The following is a 20,146-nucleotide window of genomic DNA, read 5'->3' as shown; positions in this document are numbered from 1 at the left end:
ACAGCCAGGGTCCTTCGGAGGGGTGAAACTTTGCAATTTACATGTTAGTAAAAATTGTTTCTGTTCTGACGAATAGAGGGAATTTTAATGCTATTGCCCACTACCGAGGCTGGTCTCCGTCAGTGCAGTGCCTGCTTTCTTTGCTGGCCCTGTAAAATAGTCTTCAAAGCAGGACCCAAACATAAAAGTTTATTGTCATGATTGCAGTTCAGGAGTGCTTCCCTGCCTCCTATCTTGCTGCTTGTCGGGAGCTGCTCACTGATTAACAGTCTGGGCCAGCGGCATGGCTGGGTCACTACTTTGTGCTCTGTTATGCTGCAAGAAGAGGCAGCTTACCCCTGCAGAATCAAACGAGCGCAGTAGGACTAAAGCTGGCCAGAGTCAGTGATTGGCTAAGCTTTAGAGCAGCGCTTGTAAGCTCCATAGCAAAGAGCTTGCAAGTGCTGGACTCCGTGCCCAGAAGGCTGGCCACTGCTGTTCACAATAAATTAGAAATCCCTCAGTTCTTCAAAAGAGAAATAAATTGCAAAGTTGTTTGTTTTTACAAACACTTTGCAAATTTTTCAATTTATGGTGATGACAAAGTCCATTTTAGAACATTAAAATTAGCTCACAAGCAAATATTTTTATGTTTAAAAAAGGCCATCAGAGTGTTAAATACATTTTTGCTATTTACAGTATTATATTTTCCCACTACAATCTAGAAAAATTCAAGAGAATTAGTATATGGCAAGCAAGAAAACACAATGTAACCAAGACTAATAGTCTTCCATTCTGAATGTGCAGAACATGCTGACAAAGAGTCTGTATCAAACCCAAAATATTCAGGTCTCATTTGGTTTCATCATATAAAATCTATAAAAGAAAAACTGTCTCTGGGTGATGCTATTGATTTTGCTAGCACAAGATGCTAGAATTGCAGGCTTTTAGGTCACAACATCCCACATTAAGCAGGATTTACATGTCAAATGCTGAACCAATGCAGAATCACATAAACTGGTGAGGTCCAAATTACAGACTGACGTGCTGCTGCGACAGGAGTTAAAGGGAATGAGTGACAGGAAACCAGGAGCTGTAAGAATTGGTGCATGGGTTGTAATTACCCAAGGCCATAAAGCCCTGGTAAGTTTTAGCATTTAACAATCCAGAAATGAGCCGCTGACCTTTTGCCTGCTGATGGAACATGAAGTGGGAACATGTTCAGGTCAAATATCTCATTATATTGTATAACCATGTTAGGTTTCTTAACCCACAAAATAAAAGGTCAGGTGCTTACTTTACGGTTGTCATATGATAGTAGCCATGACCCTATTGTAGAAAAAGACTTGTATTTGCAAGCTTGCAGAATGTATGGATTCATGGCAGAAAATCGGAAATCCGTTTTAAATGAAGAACAGAAAAAGTGGATAGTGTAAATAGCCAGAGTTACAGGCAGGCTGCTGATATAGGAGGCATTAATCAAGAGTGTAACTGAGAAATGAAGGATGTGGGCAGGAGAGGTATGTCCTCCGGGGGCCTTTAGAATCTAGATTAGGGTGGGGAATTACCTGCCTAACAATGTTTCAGGTAGTGTAAGTTACTGTTAACGGAAGAGATCAACAGCCCAAAAAGTTAATCTGTTTTTCTGCACATTCAACTTTGATGTTGTCTATGGTCATAAATCAATTTACAGCAGCTCAAAAAAAAGTTATAAAACACTTACAATCTCACCATCTAACTGTCATAGCAGCTGACGGACAAAATCTAAGTTAGCTCATTCTACAGCCAGCAATAGACATCGAAAAGAGGCTATAGCAGGTAAACGGTGCAAAATATTTCAATGAGTTGTACACCTTTGAGGGACACTTTTTGTTCTTACTTAAATGCATGCAATTGGGGCTACAAATCATTATTGTAAATTGTGTTTCATTAATAAATGTTGCTCCGTTTGCCTTATGCAGTCTGTATTGCGCTGTCTAGTGCTGGCTGCACAGTCAGTTAATAAAGTTAGCCACTATCTTTACATTATGAAACGTGTTGGGGATAGGATTTTGTGGCACTTACTATTATGTACAGTGGGGAAAAAAGCATTTAGTCAGCCACCAATTGTGCAAGTTCTCCTACTCCAAAAGATGAGTTAGGCCTGTAATTGACATCATAAGTAGACCACAACTATGAAAGTCAAAATAAGAAAACTAATCCAGAAAACCACCTTGTCTGATTTGGCAAGATTTATTTAGCAAATTATGGTGTAAAAAAGGTATTTGGTCATTACCAAAAGTTCATCTCAATATTTTGTTATATATCAAAAGTTTTCTGTAAGTCTTCACAAGGTTGGCACACAGTATTGGTGGTATGTTGGCCCATTCCCCAATGCACATCTTCTCTAGAGCACTGATGTTTTGGGACTGTCGCTGGGCAACACGGACTTTCAACTCCCTCCAATGGTTCTTATGGGGTTGAGATCTGGAGACTGGCTAGTCCACTCCAGGACCTTCATATGCTTCTTATGAAGCTACTCCTTCGCTGCCCTGGTGGTGTGATTGGGATCATTATCATGCTGAAAGACCCATCCACGTTTCATCTTCAATGCCCTTGCTGATGAAAGAAGGTTTGCACTCAAAATCTCATGATACATGGTGTTAGGGTTGGAGGATTGCACTAAATAATTTTGATGAGGAAGTGCAATCACAACCCGGGGTCCACTGTGCAGAGATGTAAAACTGCAGCTAATGTGAACAATGGCGGAGAATGTAGTGAACGATTGCTAGCTCGCACTGAGTTTCTCGTGACTCAGTGAGCAGCACATGAAGTAGTATCACTCGCACATGGTAACGAAGCTGATGCACTGCAGTAGAGCTGTGGCAATCGCACACAGTAACAAAGCAGATGCTCAGCAAAAGAGCTATGTCACTTGCGCACAGTAACAAAAGATATGATGCTAGACACGATCCCTGTAAACTTCACAGAGGATCGAAGCCCACTAATGGAGCAGGTAGCAACAGTGGTCAGACAGTCAGCAACAGCACTCAAGCAACTCCTCTCTGGAGGTGCCGGAATTGTAATGGCTTTACCCCAGCCCTGAATCCACACAAACAAACTCCTCTCCCGAGGTGCCGGAATTCTAACAGCTAACAGCCGACACTGAGCACATGCCGGCACAGACCATAAAGTTGCAAAGTACATTTACACATGAAATTAGATTGATACTATTGCACTGGTGTGCGCCTTTTAGAACCTGTTATACGTACAGCTCAAATCCAGTCGGACAGGACCTTGCCCGTGGACCAATCCGGAGCTGCCACATCACCAGAGCAGCTGATAACTGACCATCAATAAGACATCGCCACATCACGAGCATGCTCAGTCGGTGATTTCTGGACTTAGTCTCCAGAGTGTTTGCTCGTAGTTGACTACCGCTGGTTACCATAGGCTTGGCTGAAGAGCTAGCAGCAACCAGACGAATAGCACAAGTCTGAGCAAGACGCTGAGACTGACATCTATGCTCAGCAGCACCCGCAGTGGTCAAAGCAGAATGGGAGGCCGCAGATGCAGGCAAGGCTTGGCATCTACCCCTTGCAGTGGGGAAGACCTGTCACCTAACACATGGCCCCATTCATTCTTTCATGTACACGGATCAGTCATCCTGGTCCCTTTGCAGAGAAACAGCCCCAAAGAATGATGTTGCCACCCCATGCTTCACAGTAAGTATGGTGTTCGTTGGATGCAATTCAGCATTCTGTCTCCTCCAAACATGAAGAGTTTTGTTTCTACCAAATAGTTCTACTTTGGTTTCATCAGACCATATGACATTATCCCAATACTCTTCTGGATAATTCAAATGCTCTCTAACAAACTTCAGACTGTCCTGGACATGTACTGGCTTAAGCAGTGGGACACATGTGGCACTGCAGGATCTGAGTCCCTGGCGGCAGTGTGTTACTGATGATGCCCTTTGTTACGGTGGTCCCAGGTCTATGCAGGTCATTCACTAGGTCCCTCCTGTGTGGTTCTGGGATTTTTTTCTCACCATTCTTGTGATCATTTGACCCCACAGGGTTTTTATCTTGCGTGGAGCCCCAGATCAAGGGAGATTGTCAGTGGTTTTGTATGTCTTCCATTTTCTTATTATTGCTCCTACAGTTGATTTCATCACACAGATTCAGTCTTCCCAGCCTGGTGCAGGGCTACAATTTTGTTTCTGGTTTCCTTCAACAGCTCTTTCTTTTTCTCCATAGTGGAGTTTGGAGTGTGACTGCTTTATACTGATAGCAAGTTCAAACAGGTGCCATTACTACAGGTAATGAGTGGAGGACACAGGAGCCTCTTAAGGAAGAAGTTACAGGTCTGTGAGAGCCAGAAATCTTGAATGTTTTAAGGCGACCAAGTACTTTTTTCCACCATAATTTGTAAAATAAATCTTGCCAAATCAGACAAGTTAATTTTCTGGATTTGTTTTAGCATTTTGACTCTAATAGTTGTGATCTACCTATGATATCAATTACAGGCCTCTCTCATCTTTTTAAGTGGGACAGCTTGCACAATTGGTGGCTGACTAAATACTTTTTTCCCCACTGTAAGTATGACCAGTTCTTCTCCTTTGTCTTGTTCATACAGCTTTCCTCAGACTGATCAGTGCTTCTGTCCATATAATGGCTGCTGGTGGAGAAACGTGTGATCAGACTGGTCCATCAGTCTCTTCCAATACTGGAGGAGGCTGGTGGACAGGGCGGGTCATCAGCAGCCATTTTATACGCTGGAGAGCTGATCAGTCTGAGAAAGGCTGTACTAATAAGTGCAGCAGGAGAACTGATCATACTTGTATAGTAGTAAATGTACACAAAATGATATCCCCAACACATCTGTTAAAGCAACGATAAATTGGCCAAACCCTTTAAGTTTGTTAATTTGTAGGAGAATGAGCCTGACCGAATCTTTGCTTTGGGTGAAAGGAACTTCCCTCTGAAATCACTGTAGTAATGTGCCGAACCTGAATTGCAACTGACATTGCTACTTAATAACATAATGCCATATCATGGTTGTTATACGAAAAACAGTCATGTAGTGAGCATCAGCTGCCTAACGCTACTAGTCAGGACACTGATGTCATCTGATTGGCCACTTTTGGTCAATACCTGTCTGAAAACTGAAAAGCACCATTTGTGCTATGTTTGCGGTCCTTTTCTGTAACAGCAGCACCATCATCGCAGGAACTGGGGCAGCTGTGGGACACATCAATTATTTTTATCACAAAAGTGATTAAGATCTCTTTCACACCTCTGTGTCTCCAGTATGTGTGGTGATAATTTACACACGTATCGGAGACACTTACACATTTAGACCCACTTAAGTGAATGGGTCTGTGCACATGACGGTATCCGTGTGTTCATGGGCAAAACACGCTGACTTGTCCGCAAAACGTCCCGCACACGTGCACATGGAGGACACACTGGGGTGTCATCTGTGTGACATGCACTGGTGCCTGGGAAGAAGCCTTACAGTAAGCGCTGTTCCCCAGTGCTGGGTGCTGCAGACAGCTCTTATCATTCTCCCCTGCTTGCACCGATCACCGACAGAGCAGCTTGTTGCTGTGAAAATTGGCCACAGAAATCAACTGTCTCCATTGATTTCTATACATCAGTTATCTACTCACCCATTCTCTCTATCAGCTCCTGATGTGCTTCTCTTATCAATCCTTCAAAATCACAACCCTCACCCATATTTTCCAGAGGAGTTCTCTTAATCACTGCTTTCTCTTTTCCAGACAAGTACTTGTTCAAATGCCCTTTTGAATCTACATGCAAATATAGTAATAACATCTTCGACTTTAGAGCAAGCACTAACAGACCATTAAAGGGGTCATGTAAAGGGATAAAAATGTATTCATAGTGATAAACTTCAATTGTCACATTATTTGGCATTTGGAACTATTCTCTCTGATAGAGACACCGCTGCTGAGCGCTCCCCTTCCTTGTTGGGACATTATATCACAGATTAGGCATTGTGGTCTGGTCCTGGCTTTTAACACAAGCCAACACACTGATAAGCCCCATCCATATAGACTTGAAAGTCTGTATGATACAGGAGAACTACTGAGGGAGTAAGACCAGTGGTTGGACAGACAGATGCTGCCTTGGCATATCCTCTTTATGTCAGTGGCTTGGATGGAAACTCTGACTTCATAGCTGTGAATTAGTAGAACACAGGACATCAGGATCCCTAAGGGGTGGGGCTTGCATTATGAGCATGACAAGCCAAGCCCCTTAACTTTTCCAACCTTCATGGATGGAGCTACCCGGCTTCTGATCTGTGACATAACGTTCCAGAAGGGAAGTGGAACACTTAGCAGCTGTGACTCCATCACAGGGAATAGTTCTGAATACCAGACACAGTGACTGCTGAAAATAGTACTATGCATGCAAGCCATTGTAGTTTATGAAGTTATGTTGATATAAATAATTTTAAGAATAACCAAGTAACAAGCTCTACGTCATGACCAGGGATATAAACCAGGCCAGATATCCATCTGCAGACAGTTGTTTTGCTCCCCGGCACACAGTACTCAGGATCTCTGGCTGAATAAGATGCTCTTGATGCAGCTTTGGGGTATTATTGGCTCATCATTGGTCTCATAAACAAAAGCTAGCACCCCCAAAGGCTTTTTTGATATATAAACCAGTAGAGTATGATGAAGTTTAGAGCATGTCCTGTTATCGGAATATTTTGATTAATTATTTTTATTGTTAATCTCCTGGTTATCGTATATTGCTGGATTGTGCTCAGAATTATATTGCGTGAAATAATTTCAATAAAATAATGTTAAGTTCAGTTGATGAATCGTTCATCTCTGCCACAATGGAGCGTCTGGCATTAGGGGAGTAGTAGACAGAGTTGCTCAGTGGGTTGTATGACAAGTGACATTTTAAGTTTCCCCAGCTTCCTGCGCTCTCTTATTCTACCGTCTAAAAAATGAGCTGCCACATTGTATACCTCAGGGGTGCTGCACACAGGCTTCCACACTCCCATTATTTGTTTTCTGGCACCTGTATTATTCCCCAGATTAGCAGACAGGGGAAATACCTTTTTCTGGCTTGTCACATAATGGGCTTGTGACGCAGCTGGGAACGTTACATATAAATTTAGCCTTTCTCCTTCTTATCAAGCGCCCGTCCTTCTACACCCATTCATTTGTAGAATTTATGCGTTTACCTATTTTTTTCCTGGAGGGTGCTGAGAATGAGTGCGGAGGGAGAGAAATAATCTATTTATTCTAAGATTCAAACTTATACATTCAGCATTTTCCTGCGTGTGATTTCAGCACAAAGTGGTCCCAGCCCCTCTGATTTATGAGTCCACTTCTCCTATTCGGCTGGAGATTGATGAAGTCCAAGGACGCTTATGACAGAAAGCATCTGAGCAGGGAAAGAGCCTGCTTATATGAATATTTATGCGCCTGCTAATATGCCCTTATGTCAGAGCTTTGTGTGTTTTGTGTGTGTTTGTTTGTGTGTGTGTGTGTGTGTGCATCCTCACACATTTCTATTCTGGGAGAATAAATGTATTCCACCCACAGAAGGAGGGGATTTTGCCATTGTCTCACCCTTGGCAAACTCTCAGCCGTTATTTTGTCATTCTCCTATGGTACTCCAGACTGATGATGTGATTGGCGCACATTGTTCCGAAGGTTGTGTGTATTGTCACTGTGACACTGTTCAGACTTTCTGGGGGCTGGGAAGGAATCAAACGGATTTTCAGCATCACTAATTAAGATAGACACGGCATAAAATCTACCAGAGACAAAATGTTGGCCTTAGCGAAATTCTTTATCACAGTAGCAGTTAGTGAAATAATACAGAAAAAAAGGATTAAACCGTGTACCTTATTATTAATCGACAAATGTCACACTTTAACAAAGACGGGATTATGCCTGTTATGTGCGTCATTCTGCCAAGCGTTAACCCTGCACTTTCCTCCTTCTTTTTCAGGAGATCCTGCTGCTGAAGGATGGTCCCAGTGGGGAGTTTGCTCGACAACATGTGGTCAAGGCACCCACGTACGCACCCGCTCCTGTGTGTCATCTCCATACGGGACACTGTGCAGCGGTCCATTGAGAGAAACGCGGACTTGCAACAATACAGCTACATGCCCTGGTATCCTCAGTTCTTCAACTCTTTCAGCACTTAATATAATTATAATCTGAAAAATGCCCCATTTTTCTAATTGTCTAGTCGACGGTATGTCTCTGTAGTAGAAGTGAGGGTGTCTTGTCCTTTAGGAATTATATATACAGAGTAGCCTGCTGAATTTCATGAGCGCATTTGACCGTCCTGACCAATGAAGGCCTCGGTTTCTTCATATTTGTGACATAGCCGGTTTGATGCCAATTCTGAACCAGACTCTGAATACAACATTTAGCTGGTGGTTTTGTTTCTGGATACTTGTCGGCATTGCCTCTAAGGCTACTTTCACACTAGCGTTGTGCACTGCACGTCGCAATGCGTCATTTTGCAGAAAAGATGCATCCTGCAAAGTTGTCTGCAGGATGCGTTTTTTCTCCATAGGCGTGTATTAGCAACGCATTGCGATGCATTGCCACACATCGCAACCGTCGTGCGACAGTTGCGTCGTGTTGTGGTGGACCGTCCGAACAAAAAAACGTTGCTTGCGCTGGAAAAATGCATCTGCTGCCCCCATTGTGCGGCACTTCCACAATATGCGTCGGTACGTCGGCCTGATGCACTGTGACGGGCCAAGTACGACGCTAGTGTGAAAGTAGCCTTACATTTCCTTAATCAATCCGCTTCCCACATAGCATTTCACAATGGAGAACACCATCTTTCTGACACGATGTGCACAGAGGGACTGAACGGAAAGGCAAAATAAAGCCAGACACTGCACATGGGGCAGCACCACATCACCAGGAAGAGAGCAAGGGGCTACGGCCTCGTCGTGAGAGCATAGCACTAGTCTTGGAGGCGGGCTACTTTTCTATGGACCACTCTTAATAAGTATAATGTGGTTTTTTAACATAATTAACACTGTATAAATGATGAAAAATTATGAATGGTGAAGCCCTATCTCAAACACTAAAGAGGTTATTATAGTTTTGTCAAGTGGAAAGATCAGTCATATCATAAAAATCATGAGCATGGAATAATTAGGATTAGGATATTCAGTCTTCCTAACGGGTTATAGAGACTTTTAAAAGTAATGACCTATATCTAGGACAGGTCATTAATCTCAGATTAGTGGTGGTTTGACTCTCGGCCCCTCCACTTTTCAAAAGTCTCAAGGGACAGCAGCACTTCTAAGAGTGCTGTACACTCTTCAGTGCTTACACTCTTGGTTTGTACATTTGTATGCAGGTTGGTTCACACTCACTTGGTTTGTACATTTGTATCAGCAGGACAATGCTTATATGTATTGGTCCAAGGGGTAACGTTTCTCCTTGTGGAGAGTGACATGCCAGGCTTGGCATGTCAGAGTAAGGTGACCTATACGCCATGCATTCTCCTCTTTGAAATTAAATATGCAAATTGCTTCTTCAGTGACAAGATGACTTGAACTCCAGTGCCATCTTTTGGAAGTAGCAATCCTAATAGTCAAGATCAACCCTTTAACGAGCCTTGCCATATAACTTAGAATATGTGAACACGATCAGTAAACGCTGCAGATTGGACGTTGCGTTTGTGTGGAGCGTCCAACCTGCATTATCCAAATGTTACAGCATAGAGGATGGGATTTAAAGAAATCCCATGCCCACTATGCGTCCACAGATGCCCACAGATCACCCATGGAGACAGACATGCAGCACGTCTCTCCAGACCGCAGCATGTCTATCTATCTAGCGGAGACATGAGCCTCCACGAGATAAATTTCACTCATACAATGTATTGGATGCAGTGAATCTGCATGGTTCAATGAACACATGCGGAATCACCTGCATTCAATAGCCGGCAGCGCTTTGGACGCAGCGGATATATGCTGCGTAGTGATGAGCAAATATACTCGTTACTCAAGATTTCCCGAGCACGCTCGGGCGTCCTTCAAGTATTTTTTAGTGCTCGGAGATTTAGTTTTCATCGCCGCAGCTGAATGATTTACATCTGTTAGCCAGCTTGATTACATGTGGGGATTCCCTAGCAACCAGGCAATCCCCACATGTACATATGCTGGCTAGCAGCTGTAAATCATGCAGCTGCGTCAACAAAAACTTAAATGTCTGAGCACTTACAAATACTCGGAGACACCCCGAGCATGCTCGAGAAATCTCGAGCAACGAATATACTCGCTCATCACTAATGCTGCGTCCAAAGCGCTGCCAATTCCTGAACGTGTGCACATACACTTAGGATAAAAGTCAAACCAGACCCAATTTGCAGACAAAGTGTTTTGGGGTACTACCCCCTTGTCAGTGCAAAGTATGATACCTGATTTGGATAGTTGAGAGGCATAAGACTGGGATTTAAGGGGTAATGTTTCTTCTTGTGGAGAGTCACATGCCAGTCTTGGTATGTCAGAGTGAGGTGACTTATACCCATGCATGTTCCTTTGGGAAATTAAATATGCTCATTGCATATTCAGAGTGCAAGAGGACTTCAACTATAGTGATTTCCAATAGGAGACGCTAAAGTTCAAGTCTTCTTCCTCTCTGAAGAGGCAATTTGCAGATTTAATTTCCCAGAGGAGCATTCATGTCATGTAAGTCCTTCACTTAAACATGGCAGGCCTGGCATGTCACTCTCAAAAAGGAGAAACATTACCCCTTAGATCCCAGTCTTACCCAGCCGCATCAGATCTCATATTTTGCACTGATGAGGGGCAAAACCCTGAAACACCTTGTCTGCAAATTGAGATTCTGGTTTGGCTTTTATCTTTTATCATATGGCAAGGTTCGTTATAGGATTGATATTGACTGTTAGGATTGCTACTTCCAATAGGTAACATTAAAGTCCAAGTTCTCTTCCTCTCTGAAGAAGCAATTGGCATGTATTGGTTCATTCACTTGAATACACCATTGCAATACCTTATATCTCTTGCTTATATCTCTTGCAATACCATATATGATGCAAACAAGTACAAGCCAGTCAGCAGGCCCATGTAACCATTGAAGTGTTGATTGTTGCTTTTAGTGAAAGTCAGACCCTCAATAGTCTAGTATTGATGGCCTGTTCTAATGATAGGCCTTCAATTTTAAAAGGATGGATAAGCACTTTAAAAGGAATCTGTCACTAGCTCAACACTCAAATGACTAGTATAATTGCATTTGTCTTTTAATGGTAATTATGGTTACAATGTGTGGTCCAAGTTCACAATTCTCACCTTTTCAAAAATCTTTCACCACATATTCAAATAACTCGGACTAATGTAAGAGGTGTCTTCTACGAACAGACCAGTCCTGCCCCATCTCCCAATAGCACGGTCATTGAGGCATAGACTGGACTGGGATCCCTGATCCACCCATGCACTCTTCTTCTGGAACTTTGAATCCAACGCCTGCTTGTGAACAGAACAGCTGCGGGCATGTACCGTAGATATCTGCCTACGTGCCAAATGCTTGTGGTAAGACTGCACACTTCCGAGAAGCCTCTCAGACATTCAAAGTTTCCAGGGAGTATAAGGGTGGATCAGTGATCTAGGTCATGCCTAAGTGGTCAAACTATAGGGCGATGGGGCAAACACTTTTTATACTAGTCCAAGTAATTTTAATATGCGGAGAACAATTTTTTAGAAAAGCAGTAAAGGAAATCCAAGAATATCCTGGATTTCCTTTACTGCTATTCACCGATGAAACTCCATTGGTGGATCTTTCCATGGTCCACCAAGTTGGCTGCAGTCCACTACTTGTTGGATTCACCATACCTAGCGTTGTGCCTCATTTTGCATCATAACATTACCAGGTGAGCATATTCTATATTTTTCACCTCACTAATCCTTTACCTAGTTACTACACATAGACAGTGCTCCTCTTTTCCCCTTTCCTAAGGGAAATCCTTTTCCTTTAGGTCTTTTCAAAAAGTGAGAATCACTATAAAGTGTGAACGTGCTTGACAATGGGGTTTCCTGTAATCCGCATTAAAAGACAAATGCAGCCATGCAATTAGTTTAATCCTGCTGTCAGTTAACCTTTTAGTGTATGGTATGACACATTTGCAAAAAATATGCAGGACTTAGTTACAGTATAAAAAAATTGTTTTGATGTACTTATGTGACTGGCAACATGACCAAAAATACCCATCATGGCTTCACTTCTGACTAGTTATGAGCGAGTGTGCTCGTTACTCTAGCATGCTAGGGTGTTCTCCGAGCATCTTGGGCGTGCTCCTAGATTATGTTTGTGGCACCTCAGCTGCATGATTTTCAGCTGTTAGACAACCTGAAAACATGCAGGGATTGCTTGTTTGCTAGGGAATCCCGACATGTATTCAGGCTGTCTAGCAGCCGCAAATCATGCAGCTGCTGGGACTCAAACATAATCTCTGAGCATGCCCAAAATACTCGGAGAACACCTGAGCATGCTCGTAAAACCGAGTAACGAGCACACTCGCTCATAACTACTGCTGACCAATCGGAGGTAGTTTTCAGTGACATGTTATTAGCTGTTGGAATTTTTTTTGTTTTAAAGACATTTGCAAATGGATAACGGTAAGAAGATGAATGGGGGAAGGGACAGTTCCTCTATCACCTTCTCATACCTGCAAAAGACCAGTTGAGTACCACTAATAGTGGCAGACCACTTTGACCGCTGTGGCACCCAGGAGTCGAGGGGACCCGGAGTCCTCCCTACCTCTCCATGCTTGGCCTTACACTTTCAACTATATCTACATCCTTGATGCAATAATAGTTGAAAGCAATGATAGAAAATTCCCCCTGTTTGTCTGAGGTCTGACATGTCAGGGCAGTGGGCACGATGACATCACTGCATTGCGCCCTCTGTGAAGACCTTCAGACCACATGTTGCAGTGGCTGGAGGTAGCAAGGAAACAGAGAGAGGTGTGTTATTTTTATTTTTAAATCTTTGAGTAAATTGCAGGGGCCATTATCTTTGTAGAGTTGTGCACTGGTCATTCTACTGTTTGGAGGGCTATGAGGGGCCATTATACTGTTTAGAGGGCTATGTCGGGGGCCATTATATTGTTTTGAGGGCTATGTGGATGGCCATTGTACTGTTTGGAGGGCTATGTGAGGGCCATTATACTAGTTGAAGGGCTATGTAGTGGCCAAATGATGCTGTTTAAAGGACTATATGGGGGCATAATACTGTTTTTTAGGGTACAGTGGGGAAAAAAGTATTTAGTCAGCCAACAATTGTGCAAGTTCTCCCTCTTAAAAAGATGAGAGAGGCCAGTAATTGACATCATAAGTAGACCACAACTATGAGAGTCAAAATGAGAAAACAAATCCAGAAAATCACCTTATCTGATTTGTCAAGATTTATTTTGCAAATTATGGTGGAAAATAAGTATTTGGTCATTAACAAAAGTTCATCTCAATATTTTGTTATATATGGTTTGTTGGCAATGAAAGAGGTCAAACGTTTTCTGTAAGTCTTCACAAGGTTGGCACACGCTGTTGGTGGTATGTTGGCCCATTCCTCCATGCAGATCTCCTCTAGATCAGTGATGTTTTCGGCCTGTCGCTGGGCAACACAGACTTTCAACTCCCTCCTAAGGTTTTCTATGGGGTTGAGATCTGGAGACTGGCTAGGCCACTCCAGGACCTTCATATGCTTCTTACAAAGCCACTCCTTCATTGCTCTGACAGTGTGCTTGGGATCATTGTCATGCTGAAAGACCCATCCACTTTTCATCTCCAATGCTCTTACTGATGGAAGGAGGTTTGCTCTCAAAATCTCGTGATACATGATACATGGCCCCATTAATTCGTTCATGTACATGGATCAGTCACCTGGTCCATTTGTAGAGAAACAGCCCCAAAGCATGATATTGCAACCCCCATGCTTCACAGTAGGTATGGTGTTCTTTGGATGCAACTCAGCATTCTGTCTCCTCCAAACACGAGTTTTGTTTCTACCAAACAGTTCTACTGGTTTCATCAGACCGTATGACATTCTCCCAATACTCTTTTGGATAATCCAAATGCTCTCTAGAAATCTTCAGACGGGCCCAGACATGTACTGGCTTAAGCAGGGGACACGCCTGGCACTGCAAGATCTGAGTCCCTGGCGGTGTAGTGTATTACTGATGGTAGCCTTTGTTACGGTGGTCCCAGCTCTATGCAGGTCATTCACTAAGTCCCCCGTGTGGTTCTGGGATTTTTGCTCACCGTTCTTGTGATCATTGTTACCGCACGGGGTGAGATCCTGCGTGGAGACCCAGGTCAAGGGAGATTATCAGTGGTCTTGTATGTCTTCCATTTTCTAATTATTGCTCTCACAGTTGATTTCATCACACCAAGCTACTTGCCTATTGCAGGTTCAGTCTTCCCAGCCTGGTGCAGGGCTACAATTTTTTTTCTGGTGTCCTTTGACAGCTCTTTGGTCTTCACCATAGTGGAGTTTGGAGTCAGACTGTTTGAGGTTGTGGACAGGTGTCTTTTATACTGATAACAAGTTCAAATAGGTCCCATTATTACAGGTAATGAGTGGAGGGCAGAGGAGTCTCTTAAAGAAGAAGTTACAGGTCTGTGATAGTCAGAAGCCTTGCACGTTTTTAGGTGAGCAAATGCTTATTTTCCACCATAATTTTTTAAATAAATCTTGCCAAATCAGACAAAGTGATTTTCTGGATTTGTTTTAGCATTTTGACTCTCATAGTTGTGGTTTACCTATGATGTCAATTATAGGCCTCTCTCATCTTTTTAAGTGGGAGAACTTGCCCAATTGGTGGCTGTCTAAATACTTTTTTTCCCAACTGTATGTGGGGGCCATTATACTGTTTGGAGTACTAGCGGGGGCTAGTCTACTGTGTGGGGTTTATTATACAGTGCGGAGAGTTCTGTGAAATTCATTATACTGTGGTGAGGGTTGTATAGGGCCATAATACTGTGTGGTGGCCATTGTACTGTATGTACCATACCATGATGGGCCACGATGCTGTATGTAAGGCCATGATAGTGTATGAAAGGCTGTGTGGGGGTCCTCATATTGTATGGGGTACCTCATACTATGTGGAAAGACAGTTTCAAGGCCATTCTACTGTTTGTGGGCTTCTATGGAGGCATCATATAGTGTTGGGGTAATAGTGCACAGTGAGGGTATCATACTGTGTTAAGGTCACTGTGGAGGTATCATAGTTTGCAGTGGGGAGGTTATTTTAGGTCATCATACTGTGCATGTGAAGGGCACTGTGGGGCAATTCACTGTGGGGGTATCATACTGTGTTTGGTGGTGCACTTTTGTTGGCATACTTTATGGGGGCCATGAAATGGGTATGTTAGTGTGTAGAAACACTAAGGGGCTTCTATATGAGCAAAATGACTTTGAAAAGGATGCAAAGTTATGAGATATGTTTTTTTGTGATTCCGCTGAATATAATTTTTTTGGGGGGTGCCCAATTTTGCATTCTGCTATAGGGCCCCATGATTTCTTTGTACGCCTCTGCAAAAAACATATGACCTGCTCTTTACAAGAAATATAATTTTTTGAATTTTTGTATTAAAAAAAAAGATAGAAAGTGAATGTAATATTATAAAAAAGTGGGTTTGGATATCACCTGCATTGTTTACGAGGCGTGTGGAGGAGAAATATGGTCAGTCTGAACGTAGATGAAGTTATATTGCAGTTCAAAGAAAAATAATGTATAAAGAAATAAAATATCCACGGAAGGAAACCTTACATGTCATATTAGGAAGTCAGGGATCCAATAAAGGAAAAAAAAACAGAATGTGGAAATGCCAACAGAGAGGTAATATTTCGCAATGTTGGAGAGGCGTATGAAAAATCTAGTTGCAAGAGCAATGACAATCGTTCTTTGCTCTTAGCAGCAATAAGATTGTCGGCATCTACTGTATGTGATCTGTAGAGAGTGAAGGGACAGAATCAAGTTGAAGGCTGGAGTGATGCATCATTTGTTTTTCAGTTATTAATAGAAAGAGACTTTACACAGGCAAAGAGTCGACACTGTGTCACATTAGTAAAGAAAAAACAATAAGCAATGTAGCAATAAATCCAGAAGAAAACATGATTACATTTCAAGGTCAAACTGTCCAGTATTCATTTAATCCTCAAGGTGCAAAATCTAAAACGGATAATCTACAAAGTTAAGTCCATCAATCCAGGGTCTTATCAACAACATACAACTATCCTTGGAGAAGAAAAGGTTAATCCATAGCTTATTCTCTTTTGTGTGCAGGAGATAAAGTATTGTGTTTGAGGGCAACATGCAGCTTTTCTTAATACATAGATCAGGCTTCTGATTTAGGGAACTTGTGATGGAGGTGTTGGGACCTCACATTACACTGCACTAAGTGGGGACCTATTTTCCCGATATTAGCCATCAGGTACTGGAAATGTGAACTCAAGGCGCACCTACACTGCACGAGTATCGTGAAAGAGAGCTCCTATGATCACCCGTTTCATGATAATTATAAAGTCTATACCGGCTGGTGATCACCCGATAAACAAGCAAAACGCTCTTGTTTGTCAAGGGAAATGAACTTTTGCGTTGTCCATAGGGACATTGTTCTTGGCAACACATCATCCTATGTAAACGGGACCTGTACTGCCAAGAAGAATGACAGCCTGCGTGCACTGAACCATCCATTACAGGTCATTCAGTGTGCTTCTCCAACAGGGTTGACCTGTGTAAACAGGCTATTAAACTACTGGTAAATAGCAAGCAATCTGCTGTCTTTTAATGCAGCAAAATTGGCTAATGTGAACACACGCTTAGGAGTCAATTCATTCAGTTTTGCTTTTCATACGACAGTATTAATGAAGACTGTGCAAGAATAAGAATAAGATGCACCAAATTTTGAGGCACATAAAGCTTAATGGATTTGGCGCATCTTATTAGTTGTGTGCACCTTGGCAGAAATGTTACTCCAGCCACAAACTCTTATTAGTGGTGTGCACCTTGGCAGAAACGTTACTCCAGCCACAAACTGGAGCAACATTTATAGTGTAAGAAATCGGCACTATTGCCGATGTTGCCGACACTATTAATGAATTTTATGGGTGTGCATAGCCTTGGCCAACCCCCGTTCTTCCATAACTACCCACATTGTTGCTTGAAACTTTTGCAAAAATGCAACTCTTTTAAGTGTTTTTCGCCAATTTTGCACAAAAACACTTTGATGAATCATTCTCCTAGCGCTAAGACAACTACCCAAAGAGGTAATTTTCTCAAGAAAGATGATCAGCTTGCATGAGATACAGTACAGTGGAACTGGACATCCTCACGGGGAAGCTGAACTGGAGGGTGGTCTTTTACAGAGGTTTTCCTTTGCACAGATCCTGGGTTAGAGCCTCATAATAAGCCAATACACTTCACATTTTACATCTGGCTTTTTCATGAAGAATTATACTATCGGAGCAATAGGTGACGTTTTACCAAATCTCATCCACACATATCCAATTGATGCACTAATTAAACCCTTAGTATGTCAATTTGTGGAGCAAATTTTCACACTCTGTACCTTGGTAAACACCATGTGCAATTTGTAAAAAACGTGCTCTGAGCTATACATGCGAAAGCTGAAGGTGGTGGTCTTTTGTGTTAGTTTCATGTAACCATAACAGTAAAAAAGTAATTAGGAAAACACAGCACTTCTGGAATTCTGGTGGTGCACAAGTAGGATAACCAAATTTGTCAGCTGCGATGTAGAAATACTTGGTAAAAAAAGACAGGCTCCACTGGTTGTTGAGTTGTAGAGGTATTCTACCCTAAAATTATTGCTTTAAAAAACAATAAATATGTAGTACAGAGCACTATACTATATTATAGCTTGCCGAGCTCCCATAGACAGTGCTGCGGGAATCCTATAGGGCAAGGCTCCCCCATGTTCATGAATCTACAGGTTTTATTATAGCTATAACATCATGATATCCAACTCACCTACACTGATGTATGGCAAATGTGGATTTTATGAACGTAACATCACGTTGCATGTTGCAGTTAGGTGGTGCAATATTATCATTGCCAATGTGTCCATACAAAAACATATACATCTACAAGACATGACCAGCAGAGATTGCGAGATGTTTTATAAGCTGCTCTACAGTAAACTTCACATTATTCAAATGACAGAATATGAATATGAATTGGCCATTCACCAACTGCATGACATTTATACAAACGGTGAACCTTTCATTCAGAATTGTCACCTATTTTGTTGAAATGCCTCTGGCTCCTTTCTTCTTCCCGGTCTGCATTGATGTTAACTAAGAGCTTTAGTAGAAGATTTGTAAATGTCACAGAATGCCTCCAAAATGTATGTTGCTAACCTGGCACTTGGCATACAAAAGACATGCCCAATTTGAACAGCTTTAGCAGATAGCATTGTTTTAAGATAATTCTATACATGATTGGTGACTTTACTTGGCTTAGTAATGCTACATTCCATGATGATGAATAGTTTTTACATTAATGGAAGACAAGCTAACAGGGTGGGCCGTCCTATGCTGGGAGTCATTGCCATCAGATTTTTATGGGGGTTGTTTAATTTTCAGTGAATACCTGTAGTTCTCAAGAACCAAGCCTTAAGGTACCATTACACTAAACGATTTACCAACGATCACGACCAGCGATACGACCTGGCCGTGATCGTTGGTAAGTCGTTGTGTGGTCGCTGGAGAGCTGTCACACAGACAGCTCTCCAGTGACCAACGATGCCGAAGTCCCCGGGTAACCAGGGTAAACATCGGGTTACTAAGCGCAGGGCCGCGCTTAGTAACCCGATGTTTACCCTGGTTACCATTGTAAATGTAAAAAATGTCATGACGTCACCGCTGTGCTCTGCTTTACGGCCGGCGCTGACACAGTCAGTGTGGGAAGCTGACGGCGGGGGACGTGACAGACACCGGAATGTGAGTATGTAGTGTTTTTTTTTTTACATTTACAATGGTAACCAGGGTAAACATCAGGTTACTAAGTGCGGCACTGCGCTTAGTAACCCGATGTTTACCCTGGTTACAAGTGAACACATCGCTGGATCGGCGTCACACACGCCGATCCAGCGATAACAGTGGGTGATCCAGCGACTAAATAAAGTTCTGGCCTTCTAGCTACGACCAGTGATGTCACAGCAGGATCCTGATCGCTGCTGCGTGTCAAACACAACGAGATCGCCATCCAGGACGCTGCAACGTCACGGATCGCTATCGTTATTGTTCAAAAGTTGCTCAGTGTGAAGGTACCTTTAAAGGGTAACCGTTGTTGTAATTTTTATTCCATAAATCAATAGGACACACGAAAATAAGAAAGTTGTATTATATCTTATAAGCGATATCTGCTTCTTTCTCTGCCAGAACTGATCAGTCATTATCAGAATTGTCCATTCTGAGGTAAATTCTGTATTCAGTGAAGACTTTTCATTACTGAGAGGAGATGGGAGTTACTGCTGTAAGATTCGATGGAGGAGAGAGGAGCTCCTTCCTCCTCTTCCTCCTATCTACATAGAATCTCATCAGTAGCAGCTCTCATCTCCTATCTCAGTAATAGAAAATCTGTCTTCAATGAGTACAAATTTTTACGTCACAATTCAGAATTTTGATAGTGACTGATCAATTTTGGCTGAGAAAGAAACAACATGTTTTCGATAAGATATATTGCAAAGATGCTTATTTCCATGTGTACTATTGATTTATGAAATAAAAATGTAAATGACGGTTATTCATTAAGCCTCCCACCATACAATTTAGATTTACTTAGGCCAATAGTGAAGGGTTTACCTGACAGTCTGATGTGTATGGAGGTCTGGGACAGAGGATTATTAGGATCAGGGAAAAAGTAAGGACCCAACATGTCTAATTTTTCACTGCCGATCCTTTTGTTCTTCCTGGGATAAGATGCCACCAAAGCAGTCTGGAAGAGGCTCCCTATTAGAAAACACCTGCATGAGCACTCCTATGTCTGGAGGAGATGGCTAACATAGCTTCCAGCTGAATGACACCCAACTGACATGTATCGAGGAGCTTTATTCTAGCGTATTGATGTGGCTCTCATCTTTGTATTCCTTCTTTTTTTGGGTAGGAGGGCTATTGGGG

The 20,146-nt window shown here is 42.4% G+C and overlaps 1 protein-coding gene across 8 annotated transcripts in view; it reads left to right on the top strand.

Moving 5' to 3' along the window:
• Positions 1-20,146, top strand: part of ADGRB2 (adhesion G protein-coupled receptor B2) — a 682,045-nt gene that overhangs the window by 505,808 nt on the left and 156,091 nt on the right. For all 8 annotated transcript variants that reach the window (XM_069757009.1, XM_069757010.1, XM_069757008.1 and 5 more), the window contains exon 4: positions 7,965-8,129. In XM_069757009.1, the coding sequence (XP_069613110.1) occupies positions 7,965-8,129 (165 nt within the window). The remainder of the gene's footprint in view (positions 1-7,964; positions 8,130-20,146) is intronic.

The sequence above is a fragment of the Ranitomeya imitator genome, chromosome 3, assembly GCF_032444005.1.
Source record: "Ranitomeya imitator isolate aRanImi1 chromosome 3, aRanImi1.pri, whole genome shotgun sequence".
In the NCBI taxonomy this organism is placed as follows: domain Eukaryota; kingdom Metazoa; phylum Chordata; class Amphibia; order Anura; family Dendrobatidae; genus Ranitomeya; species Ranitomeya imitator.
Note: the sequence above shows the minus strand (reverse complement) of the source record. Positions and strands in the feature narration are given on the sequence as shown.